The sequence below is a fragment of the Odocoileus virginianus genome, chromosome 6 (genome assembly GCF_023699985.2).
Source record: "Odocoileus virginianus isolate 20LAN1187 ecotype Illinois chromosome 6, Ovbor_1.2, whole genome shotgun sequence".
Taxonomy (NCBI): Eukaryota; Metazoa; Chordata; class Mammalia; order Artiodactyla; family Cervidae; genus Odocoileus; species Odocoileus virginianus.
In genome coordinates, this window is record NC_069679.1 from 15,981,988 (window position 1) to 15,994,719 (window position 12,732).

At 37.8% G+C, this 12,732-nt stretch overlaps 1 protein-coding gene across 9 annotated transcripts in view; it reads left to right on the forward strand.

The window, feature by feature from the left end:
- CHD8 (chromodomain helicase DNA binding protein 8) overlaps positions 1 to 12,732 on the forward strand; it is a 63,717-nt gene that overhangs the window by 29,892 nt on the left and 21,093 nt on the right. For all 9 annotated transcript variants that reach the window (XM_070468884.1, XM_070468883.1, XM_070468887.1 and 6 more), the window contains 8 exons: positions 1,219 to 1,401; positions 1,486 to 1,554; positions 1,925 to 1,980; positions 5,704 to 5,821; positions 8,563 to 8,646; positions 11,399 to 11,536; positions 11,931 to 12,052; positions 12,197 to 12,440. In XM_070468884.1, the coding sequence (XP_070324985.1) occupies positions 1,219 to 1,401; positions 1,486 to 1,554; positions 1,925 to 1,980; positions 5,704 to 5,821; positions 8,563 to 8,646; positions 11,399 to 11,536; positions 11,931 to 12,052; positions 12,197 to 12,440 (1,014 nt within the window). The remainder of the gene's footprint in view (positions 1 to 1,218; positions 1,402 to 1,485; positions 1,555 to 1,924; positions 1,981 to 5,703; positions 5,822 to 8,562; positions 8,647 to 11,398; positions 11,537 to 11,930; positions 12,053 to 12,196; positions 12,441 to 12,732) is intronic.

A 12,732-nucleotide genomic window follows, 5' to 3' on the forward strand; every position in this document is an offset into this window, starting at 1 on the left:
ATATTTTTATGAAATATTTCCATTTTTCCATTTCATATTTCCATTTGAAATAGGAACTCATACACTACTGTTGAAGACTACACACTGGCATGAAGAAAATTTCTGTAGAACAAAATTTGACAATATCCATTGACCCAACAATTCCATATTTTATTTATTCTTAGATTCTTAGTTCTCTGTTGAATTTTAGAATCAACTTATCTAATTTAAAACTTTTGTTAAATTTGTTTTTCAAATTTATGTGATTGAAGAGGTTATATATATATATTTCATTGTTTATTCAACTCTTTTAATGTCCTGTAGTGTTTTAAAGTTTTCTTCACATAGATTTTTTGGATTTCTTACTAAATTTAATACTTAAGATGATGTTTTTTCATAAAATGACTTTCTTTTATTGTATTTTCTGGCTTAGTCTCTGTAAGAATGCTGTTGATTTTTAAAAATTAACTTTATGCCCAGCAAATTTATCAAATCAATTTTAGTACAAGTGATTGTACTAAATTGTACTACTAACTACTAAAATTGAATTTACAAATCAATTTTAGTAGTTATGCTTCTAATGACTCATTTGATTTGGGTTTTTCCAAGGGTTATAATCATTACTGAAAAATAATTTTTTCTCTCCATCCTTCCTAATTTTTATCATGAACTGCACATGTTACTGAGATTATTTAATTTTGCTCAACCACTTGAAAGAATGAGGTAGATCTGAAATTCATAGATATGGAAAACATCTCCAAGAAAAATGTTAACAAAAAGTAAGCAGCAGAACAGTAAATGCTGTATGATCCTATTTATTAAACAAACAAAACTTTAGAACTAAAATAGGCAAACAATTAGAAACAATGTTTTTGTACCAGTGGACTCCAGGGCTGCTCCTGGTGTGAAGTTCATTGTACCCTGCAGGTAGAGAGTTTAGAGAGTTCTATTTCAGTTTTTCAGAGCCTCTTGCCAATAGTACCCAGGTTACTTTCAGATGGATTCTGATACTATAATGAAAGAATTCAAGAAATTAATATATACTCAGTACACAGAATAAGTTACATGGTTTAACATCACACAATTTGATAAATAAGCTTTTTATCATCTTTTGGTTTGATTTTTCCTAGGGAGTTTGGAGTCAAATCTAAGTTAAGTACATGACTATAGGCAAATAGTTTTAAAGGTTTTTTCTTTGGGAGACCTAAGCGGTTCTTTTGACTGTTTTTGCCCCTGTAGAAAAGACGCTCAAACCGCCAAGTTAAGCGGAAAAAATATACAGAGGATCTGGATATAAAGATCACAGACGATGAAGAAGAAGAAGAAGTGGATGTAACTGGTCCAATCAAAACTGAGCCTATCCTTCCTGAGCCAGTGCAGGAACCAGATGGCGAGACATTGCCTTCCATGCAGTTCTTTGTGGTAAGCTGAGAACTTAAGCAATTTGAGATGTGTGTCTTGCTGCTCACAATCTCTTTGTTTGACTGACTGCATCTTTTCCTGCAGGAGAATCCCAGTGAAGAAGATGCTGCCATTGTAGACAAAGTGCTTTCTATGCGTATTGTGAAGAAGGAGGTGAGGCCTATTTTCAATGTTAGCCCATAATGCTACAGTTACAGGCTTTATGTAATGAGCACCTTTGGATGTCAGTCTATATCGCTACAATGTAGTTACAGGAGATAGTAGTGGAAAGTTAGGTGGCAAGTAAGAACTGTCTTATTGCCCCTTCTTTCACTTATCTGTTTAAATCCAGAAAGGGCTTATTTTCTCCAGCTATCAATCTTCTAGCATTGAAATACCAGATTAAGTTCTTTAATCCTTTAGTCAGTGATATATCCTGGATGATACATATTTTATTCTTGGTATGAAAGTCTATCACATGTGTTAAAAATTAAGGATTCTCTTTGACAAATGAGTTATTAATAACTAATTTCTTTCTTCCCAGCTTCCTTCTGGACAGTATACTGAAGCAGAAGAATTCTTTGTCAAGTACAAGAACTAGTACGTGATCTATGAAAAAAAGCTTTTCACCCCAAATTCCACAGGGTTGTAATAAGTTCTACCGTATAGTCTATCCAGGTTGGGAATGTGTTCCCCCCCCACTTTTTTTTTAAAAGTTTTCATCACCCAGATTGTTTTAAGTGAGGAAAATGTCTGTTCAGAGATAAGCTGAGAAATTGACTGATTAATATTTGCCTACAGAAAAGTGAGGTAAGGGTGCTTCCTGATAAAATCCCTTGTAATCCTGACATTCAGTTCAGTTCAGTTGCTCAGTCGTGTCCGTCTCTTTGCGATCCCATGAATCGCAGCACGCCAGGCCTCCCTGTCCATCACAAACTCCTGGAATTTACTCAAACTCATGTCCATCGAGTCAATGATGCCATCCAACCATTTCATCTTCTGTCGTCCCCTTCTCCTGCCCCCAACCCCTCCCAGCATCAGGGTCTTTTCCAATGAGTCAACTCTTCACATCAGGTGGCCAAAGTACTGGAGTTTCAGCTTTAGCATCAGTCCTTCCAATGAACACCTAGGACTGATCTCCTTCAGGATGGACTGGTTGGATCTCCTTGCAGTCCAAGGGACTCTTAAGAGTCTTCTCCAACACCACAGTTCAAAAGCATCAATTTTTCAGTGCTCAGCATTCTTCACAGTCCAACTCTCACATCCATCCATGACCACTGGAAAAACCATAGCCTTGACCAGATGGAACTTTGTTGGCAAAGTAATGTCTCTGCTTTTTAATATGCTATTTGGTTGGTCATAACTTTCCTTCCAAGGAGTAAGCGTCTTTTAATTTTATGGCTGCAGTCACTATCTGCAGTGATTTTAGAGCCCCCAAAAATAAAGTCAGTCACTGTTTCCACTGTTTCCCCATCTACTTCCCATGAAGTGATGGGACCAGATGCCATGATCTTAGTTTTCTGAATGTTGAGCTTTAAGCCAACTTTTTCACTTTCCTCTTTCACTTTCATCAAGAGGCTTTTTAGTTCCTCTTCACTTTCTGCCATAAGGGTGGTGTCATCTGCATATCTGAGGTTACTGATATTTCTCCCGGCAATCTTGATTCCAGCTTGTGCTTCTTTCAGCCCAGTGTGTCTCATGATGTACTCTGCATATAAGTTAAATAAGCAGGGTGACAATATACAGCCTTGACATACTCCTTTTCCTGTTTGGAACCAGTCTGTTGTTCCATGTCCAGTTCTAACTCTTGCTTCCTGACCTGCATACAGGTTTCTCAAGAGGCAGGTCAGGTGGTCTGGGATTCCCATCTCTTTCAGAATTTTCCACAGTTTATTGTGATCCACACAGTCAAAGGCTTTGGCATAGTCAATAAAGCAGAAATAGATGTTTTTCTGGAACTCTCTTGCTTTTTTGATGATCCAGCGGATATTGGCAATTTGATCTCTGGTTCCTCTGCCTTTTCTAAAACCAGCTTGAACATCTGGAAGTTCACGGTTCACGTATTGCTGAAGCCTGGCTTGGAGAATTTTGAGCATTACTTTACTAGTGTGTGAGATGAGTGCAATTGTGCGGTAGTTAGAGCATTGTTTGCGATTGCCTTTCTTTGGGATTGGAATGAAAATTGACCTTTTCCAGTCCTATGGCCACTGCTGAGTTTTCCAAATTTGCTGGCATATTGAGTGCAGCACTTTAACAGCATCATCTTTCAGGATTTGAAATAGCTCAACTGGAACTCCATCACCTCCACTAGCTTTGTTCGTAGTGATGCTTTCTAATGCCCACCTGACTTCACATGCCAGGATGTCTGGCTCTAGGTGAGTGATCACACCATTGTGATTATCTGGGTCGTGAAGATCTTTTTTGTACAGTTCTTCTGAGTATTCTTGGCACCTCTTCTTAGTATCTTCTGCTTCTGTTAGGGCTATACCATTTCTGTCCTTTATCAAACCCATCTTTGCATGAAATGTTCCCTTGGTATCTCTAATTTTCTTGAAGAGATCTCTAGTCTTTCCCATTCTGTTGTTTTCCTCTATTTCTTTGCACTGATCGCTGAGGAAGGCTCTTTTATCTCTCCTTGCTATTTTTTGGAACTCTGCATTCAAATGGGAATATCTTTCCTTTTCTCCTTTGCTTTTCACTTCTCTTCTTTTCTCAGCTATTTGTAAGGCCTCCTCAGACAAACATTTTTCCTTTTTGCATTTCTTTTCCATGGGGATGGTCTTGATCCCTGTCACCTGTACAATGTCACGAACCTCCATCCATAGTTCATCAGGCTCTCTGTCTATCAGATCTAGTCCCTTAAATCCATTTCTCACTTCCACTGTATAGTCATAAGGGATTTGATTTAGGTCATACCTGAATGGTCTAGTGGTTTTCCCTACTTTCTTCAATTTAAGTCTGAATTTGGCAATAAGGAGTTCATGATCTGAGCCACAGTCAGCTCTCAGTCTTGTTCTTGCTGGTATAGAGCTTCTCCATCTTTGACTGCAAAGAATATAATCAGCTGATTTCGGTATTGAACATCTGGTGATGTCCACGTGTAGTGTCTTCTCTTGTGTTGTTGGAAGAGGGTGTTTGCTGTGACCAGTGCGTTCTCTTGGCAAAACTATTAGCCTCTGCCCTGCTTTGCTTTGTATTCCAAGGCTAAATTTGCCTGTTACTCCAGGTGTTTCTTGACTTCCTACTTTTGCATTCCAGTCCCCTATAATGAACATTTTTTTGGGGTGTTAGTTCTAAAAGGTCTTGTAGGTCTTCATAGAACCGTTCAACTTCAGCTTCTTCAGCGTTACTGGTTGGGGTATAGGCTTGGATTACTGTGATATTGAATGGTTTGCCTTGGAAACGAACAGAGATCATTCTCTCATTTTTGAGATTGCATCCAAGTACTGCATTTCAGACTTTTGTTGACCATGATGGCTATCCATTTCTTCTAAGGGATTCCTGCCCACAGTAGTAAATATAATGGTCATCTGAGTTAAATTCACCCATTCCAGTCCATTTTAGTTCGCTGATTGCTAGAATGTCAATGTTCACTCTTGCCATCTCCTGTTTGACCACTTCCTTTTGTTTTTGTTTGTTTGACTACTTCCAGTCTGCCTTGATTCATGGACCTAACATTCCAGGATCCTATGCAATATTGCTCTTTACAGCATCGAACCTTGCTTCTATCACCAGTTACATCCACAATTGGATATTGTTTTTGCTTTGGCTCCATCCCTTCATTCTTTCTGGAGTTATTTCTCCATTGATCTCCAGTAGCATATTGGGCACCTACCGACCTGGGGAGTTCCTCTTTCAATATCCTGTCATTTTGCCTTTTCATTTTTTTTTTTTTTTTTTTTTTGTGATTTTATTTTATTTTATTTTATTTTTTTTTTAAATTTTATTAGTTGGAGGCTAATTACTTTACATCATTACAGTAGTTTTTGTTATACATTGATATGAATTAGCCATTTGCCTTTTCAATGAACAGTATGAAAAGACAAAATCTTGACATTAAGACCTTGCTACTCAGTGTGATCCATTGACCAGCAGAATTAGCATCATTTGGGTGCCTGTTAGAAATGTGAACTTTCAAGCCAACCCTAGACTAAGTGGTTGGTGTACAAAATAAAGTTTAAGAGGCACTGATCTGATAAGAGACTATCTCTCCATTGAAGCAGCATACTCTTAGGTCTGCTTTTGGCTAATCACCTCATCTGAGACATTAGCTTACCAGTTCCACTTTCTCATTCCATGGCTGACTATTTCCATCTCCTTTAGCTCCTATCTGCACTGTGAATGGGCCACCATCTCCCAACTGGAGAAGGATAAGAGGATCCATCAAAAACTAAAGCGCTTCAAAACCAAAATGGCTCAGATGAGACACTTCTTCCATGAGGTAATTAGGAATAGGTATTGCTTATCATTTATTTCATAGAAGCATAAATTTCTAGGGTTATCCCTGACAGATTGTTCAAAAGACTTATAGTTGCTTTATATATATGGGTATATAAGTTTCAGTTCGATCATTGGACTCTCCTCATTTAATTGCCCAATGGTTTGTTTTACCAGGTCTAAATATGGTCTTTTTATAAGTTATAGAATGTTTTGAAATTGAGTTGTTTGATATTCATGAAGTATTTTCAAAACAGATGATAAACTATCTGTCCACTTCCGGCATTCTTCTCCCTTTATTGTCAGTCTTTAGCAACTGCTGGTATCTGTAGACATAAGCAACCATATCATTAAGAGGGAACATTTACTTTCTCAAATTTCTAATCCAGTATAACTAGAAATAGTGATAAAGGAACTTTAATATCTTACATCCAATGTTACTACTAATTAAGTACTGGAGCATCTGTGAGAATCTCTTGAGCTGTATTTTAACACTCCATTTTTTGAAAACATTTTGCACATACATCTTTTCCAAAATGGGAGCTTTAAAATCCGTATTTAATATATAATACTAAGTGCCTTGAGAAAAAGAATTCTTTTTCAAAGTTTCTTAAGACCTGTGGAGGAAGAGATCTAATAAGAAGACTGAAAGAGAAGGAATAATGTATAGCTTTAGGAAAAAATGGCCAGTTGTAGCCAAATACATCTGATGAAGCTAACTTTATATCACCAGACTTGTCAATAAGTGAGTTATTTTCCACATCACTTGGAGAGCAAGCAGGGCCATGTAGGTTTTATAATTTCTTTTTATATGAAAATAAAATAATGATTGGGTTGTGGAGGTTTTTTTTTTTCTTTTTTTTGCCTATGTTCTTTTAAAGCCTGATTTGTGAAATGTACAATGAAACTGTAATCCCATTTCAGCTGATACTAGATATATAATTTGTGGCCATTGAGCTAAGCTCTGCTAACTGACTTGTGTGCCAGTTAGATTTGCCTTTATAGGTAGGTCATTTAGCCAAATCAATCACTCATTTATTCATTGTTTATGTGCTAGTCACTGTGGTTAACAGATCACACATGGTCTGTGTTCTCATATAGCTCACTGTCTAATGGGGGAGGAGAGAGAGATTTTAAAATAATTCAAATTGTGATAGATATCAGAAAAGAAGGAGCATAGGAAGACATTAAAAAATACCTGCTTTGGATGATCAGGGAAGGCTTCACTGAGAATTGAATTATGAATAGAAGTTAGCAAGGCCATAAGCACCTGTAGATAGTACCCCTGGCATGGGAAGTAGCAACATATGAAGGCCCTGAGATAGGATGAGGAACTGAAAGCACGGTGGTATTTATATATGATAGAAGCAGGTGCTTACAGACCTTTTAGTTTTGTTTTTATTCTAAGTGCAAAAGGGGAAACCATTGGACTATTTAAAACAGGCCAAAGACATAAACCAGTTTTCACCTTTAAAAGATCATCTAGACTTTGGAGAATGGATGGGAGAAGAGTAAGCATGAAAGTAGGATGAGCTGTAAGGAGGCCATTGAAGTTTTCTAGATGAGAAATTATCACAGCTTTATAGCAGAGTGCTTTCAGTTGTTGGAGAGAAGGGACAAATTTGAGTTTACTTTAAAGTAGGATTGACGGCAATTGGTATGATGGCTTACATAGACAGGTATTAAAGAATGGAAGATCTTAGAAGCAACTGATTTGGGGAAAATCAAGATTTTAGTTTAGACCATGTTAAGTTTAAAATTGCATAACATGTCTAGCAAGAAGATAGATATACAAAACTCGATTTTTTAGGCTACAATTAAAATTTGGAATGTATCAGCATATACATTGTTATTAAAGTCTTAATAACTATGCCAGAGTGATAGGAGAAATATTAGGGAAAAGATAGGCCACAAAAATCAGTGGGAAAGTGCCATAAGAAGGAAGAATTTTTTTCCCTATGGTTTCTTTGAGATCTCTTTTTGGAGCCTTGGGTTATTTTATCTTGGGATATCACCCAAAGTTAGATACCAGTGACTTAGGGGAAAAAAAGCCAGTGAAGGTGACTGAGAATTGACCAAAACACAAAGTGAAACCAAAATAAGGCTATAAAAGTGAATATGGTGTCTCAGAAAAGCCTCGATAGTGCTTTGGAGAGAAAGATCAATTGTTGAATACTTTGTAGCTGTAAATTAAGGTGAGTACAGAAATGTTTCCATTGTATTTGGCAATTTGGAGATCATGAATGATGTTGACGAGTGGTTTCATTATGTGATGGAAGTAGAAAGAACAGTGGAATGGATGGACAAATAAAGAAGTGATGAAATGGAGGTACTGTGTGTTTAAAACTCTTGGGAAAGCTTACATGTGAAGCAGAACAGAAGAATAGTTGCAGGGGGATGTAGAGTCAGAGAGGTCTTTTTAAGATGTGAACTAGTAGAACATGTGTGTATATTATGGCAATGTTACACTGGAGAGGGATTCCTAAGAAGGTAGGAAGGAATGAAATCCAAAGCATATATGGAGAGAATAGCCACTGATAGGAGTAGTGACACTTGATCTGGTAATATGAGAAGATAGGTGCAAACAAGGTAAGTGTGTAGGATTTGATAGGATGAAAATGGGGAACTCCCTTTTTTTCTTAATAAATTTTGAAGTAAGGATATCCACTAAAGGTTGGGTGGAAGGGTGAATTTCCTAGACAGTGATCTCTTTGGTTTTATTGTTTGGTTTCATAATTCCTCTAGGATGAAGAGCCCTTCAACCCAGACTATGTAGAGGTGGATAGGATATTGGATGAGTCTCACAGTATTGACAAGGACAATGGGGAGGTGAGTTGGGTCGTGGAGGAACGTGAGAGGCCTTAAAGATCTCTGCCTGTCTGCTTGCCCACCCTTTATTTTTCAGATTTGGCTGAAAAATCTCTTGGATTGAAAAGGTACTTTTGAATTTTTTCTGAGAGATCCTCAGAATGATATTGGGAAGGTAGAGGAGTACAGAGAGGCTAAAGAGAAAGATTCTCTTGAAGTCAGATATCTGGAAGCTGTATTTGCAAGGACTCATTCACCTTGGTCTCATTTTCTCTCAGATTTTATATGAGAGACCCTTGACATTTGGTTGAGGGTGAAAGGTGGGGATAGAGAAAGGAATCCTTTATCAATTTCCAAATATATGAATATAAAAACCCTTGCATAGACTCATAGCTTTCTCTTGTGTTGTTGAGAATTTTTTATTTCCTGAACTGGGGCTTCCCCAGTGGCTCAGTGGTAAAGAATCTGCCTGTGGTGCCGAAGCCACACGAGACACGGGTTCTTCCCCTGGGTCTGGAAGATCCCCTTGAGGAGGAAATGGCAACCCACTCCAGTATTCTTGCCTGGGAAATCCAATGGACAGAGGATCCTGGCGGGCTACAGTCCATAAGGTCGCAAAGAGTTAGACATGACTGAAGCGACTGAGCACACATGCACAGCATCATTTAAATGCATTTTCATTTGTCACTAAAACATATACTACAGTTGAATCAGTCCTTTTAAACAAACTGTGGGGTCTTGCTACCCCAAGTGCAGATTTAGTACATCTAGGGTAGGACCGAGAGATCTGTGCTTTTAAGTTGGTTCTTTAAGGGGTTCTCATGCATAGCTTGGTTTAGGAACCCCAAAACTAAAGCTTTCTTAGATTGGGTAGCAGATTTTACATATGTTAAAACATTTGGTGACATGTTTTCTTTCATTAATCACTTTTTTTCATTTTCCAACCAAGAGTTTTGTAGATCTAAGCCACCAGTGAATTCAGCATTGCTCTCTTTTATTCAGATTTGCTTGGACCATGAACTAAGCACTTTGTTAGAACCCTTCTCGCTTCTAGTCTAAGTTGTTGGTTTAACATCACAGGGTCACATTTCATCAAAATTTTATCACTCAAATAGTTCCTGTTTACAGAGTGACTAGTAGGGAACAGCAGAGCCTTGTTAAGACATCAGTGCTAGCTGGCAGACTGGGTTCACTCACAAACTAAGTGACTTGCTCCCATATGTCATCCTTGTAGAACCTAAGAGTCAAAGTCTTCCATCTGTTAAAGCCCAAGTTTGTTTTATAAGCTTTCAAGGTTACTCAGATAGAACCTTAGCTATCCAAAGTCATTATAACGCAGCGTCTTTAAATCCTAACAAGAATACCTCTGAAACCACGTTATTTCTGCTTTGCGATTAGGGGTGGGAATTACTGCTTATTGTTCATTTGTGGGAGGTGAGAGTGGAATGGACCAGTTATTAGTCAGGACAGGTTAGCCATTGTTATATTATTCTCATTACTTTCAGGTTCTCAGCCTTCCTAGCCTTAAAAATGTTATGCTCTCTATCACTATACTTGTACTTTCGTCTTCCAAAAGTAATTAGATTTTGATTAGGCCCCTCTGGAATGTTATTAGACTGGCATGACAGATGAAAGTGTTTTAGTACCCTAATTTGCACTTCTAATATTGGATAAAAAGTTTGCCCATTTCCCCCATCCCAAAATGAGCTTAATCTGTCATCCTTATTACATTACACAGTAGTGGAAATAAGTGTTATTAATTAAATATTAATTTAATTAATTAATTAAATATTAATTAAAAATCCTTGGAAAATAAGTTATGATGCTGCGAATGTGTGACCTGAACAAATGTCTTTATGTAGACAGTGACCCGAGTCACTACAATAAAGAAAAAGAGAAATTACATAGGTTCTAGTTTTTCCATGATCTCTCTCTTAAACACTTGCATCTTCACACTTCTTGCTGGCTATTTTAAGGAGTATTCTGTCAGTTGATTTTTAGAGATTTCATGGTGATTACACTAGGCCTAGTCTAATTCTTCTTGCTTCGTATAAACCCAAAATGAAAATGCAGTCAAGTCAGGAGTCATCTTAAGTCCTGAGAATAGGAGCCATATTACCACTAGAATGCCTGCATAGAGCATAGCAGTGTGATTGGAGCTTCAGCATTCCCTTTCCACTCTTACCTCTCTTCAGTGATACCTCTTGTGGTTATCTCCTAGGTTCCTGGGACTCACAGGGAAATCTCTTTACCACCATATGACTGCTCTTTTTCTCATGTGACTGCTCTTTGAACTAGCACCTGCATTCAGAGCTCCAGGAACTCAGAAGCCCAATAGTTTCAGCCCTGCTTTGTTCCTATGGATTTAACCTGTTTCTCACTTCTAAAAGCAGCCTTGCTTCCACTGTTATTATATTTGGTGCCAGGAGGATAGTATGGAACGGGGCTACCATATCTTCTAATTTCAATCTAATTCAACACAATATAGAATTTTTTTTTTTAATCTGCTTGGTTGGTGAGCCTAATGTTTCAGTGGTTAGTATCCTAGATAGTGCTGGGTAGAAATTTCACTTTTAGATTCTGATAAGTTGTTTGGAAGCATGATCAAAGGCACAAATAGTACAGTGCATCTGCAGGTGAGCCTATAGCAGGTGTTTTCAGCCTGACTTTTTTTGGCACCTTTTTAGGTGTTGACACTTAGTCAAATTCTTAATCTTCAAATCACAGCAGAGAACACAGCATTTCATTAAAGCTCTGGCTTCTTCTCCCCTAGCCTGTAATTTACTACCTGGTGAAATGGTGCTCTCTGCCCTACGAGGATAGTACCTGGGAGCTCAAAGAGGATGTTGATGAGGGCAAGATTCGAGAATTTAAACGCATCCAGTCAAGGCACCCAGAACTCAAAAGGGTGGTAAGTACATCTGCATTTAGAGTGTAAAGTCCATATAGGGAATGATTTAATTTTCCTCTATATAGAGTTTGGGCTTTCCTGATAGCTCAGTTGGTAAAGAAACCGCTTGCAATTCAGGACACCCCAGTTTGATTCCTGGGTTGGGAAGATCCGCTGGAGAAGGAATAGACTATCCACTCCAGTGTTCTTGGACTTCCTTGGTGGCTCAGTGGGTTTTTTCTTTCTTTTTTTGTTATTAAAGTGTCATTGTGAAGTCATGAATTTGAATATATTTAGCATGTTTAATCCAAGCAATAATGTCTTTGAATTGATTTCACCTATTAGATCTACCTAGTAAGTTTACCTAATTTTGTTAGTGCCTCCACCCCATTTATTCAAATTTCTTACTTTTTAGAATCGTCCGCAGGCAAGTGCCTGGAAGAAGTTGGAGTTGTCACATGAGTATAAAAACAGAAACCAGTTACGGGAATATCAGTTGGAAGGGGTCAACTGGCTGCTCTTTAATTGGTATAACAGGTAAAGAAAAGAGTGGGACCACAAGATATACGCTTAGTCTGGGATTATTTTTATTTGTTTTCTGTAGAAACAGGTTCATTTTATGTACTTTTTATAAGATGATCTCTTTTGACATGCTTTTCTCTTTTTGTGATGAATTGGCAGGCAGAACTGCATCCTGGCTGATGAGATGGGATTGGGCAAAACCATTCAGTCCATTGCCTTCTTGCAGGAAGTATATAATGTGGGTATCCATGGCCCCTTCCTGGTCATTGCCCCACTGTCCACAATTACTAACTGGGAGCGGGAATTCAACACATGGACAGAGATGAACACTATTGTCTACCATGGCAGTCTGGCCAGCCGGCAGATGATACAACAATATGAAATGTACTGCAAAGATTCACGGGTGAGTTGTATCTAATGCAAATGTTATGGCTTAGAGAATAGGCCAAAGTACCTGGTATTTTAGAAGCTTTTATATGAGTCAAAGACTTTTATTGAGACTCTGTGATGTTACGTGGTGTTGTCTACTTTATGCAGGATACTTTTTCGACTTTGCTATTTTGATCCAGTGAACATTTTGATCCCTTGGAAATTCTGACTTTATTTATGAATATACACATTTTAAATAGAGTTTTGCCAGCATTGATTAGTTTTCATCAAGAAATAATTTTCCAGAATGAAATTCATTTAGCTAC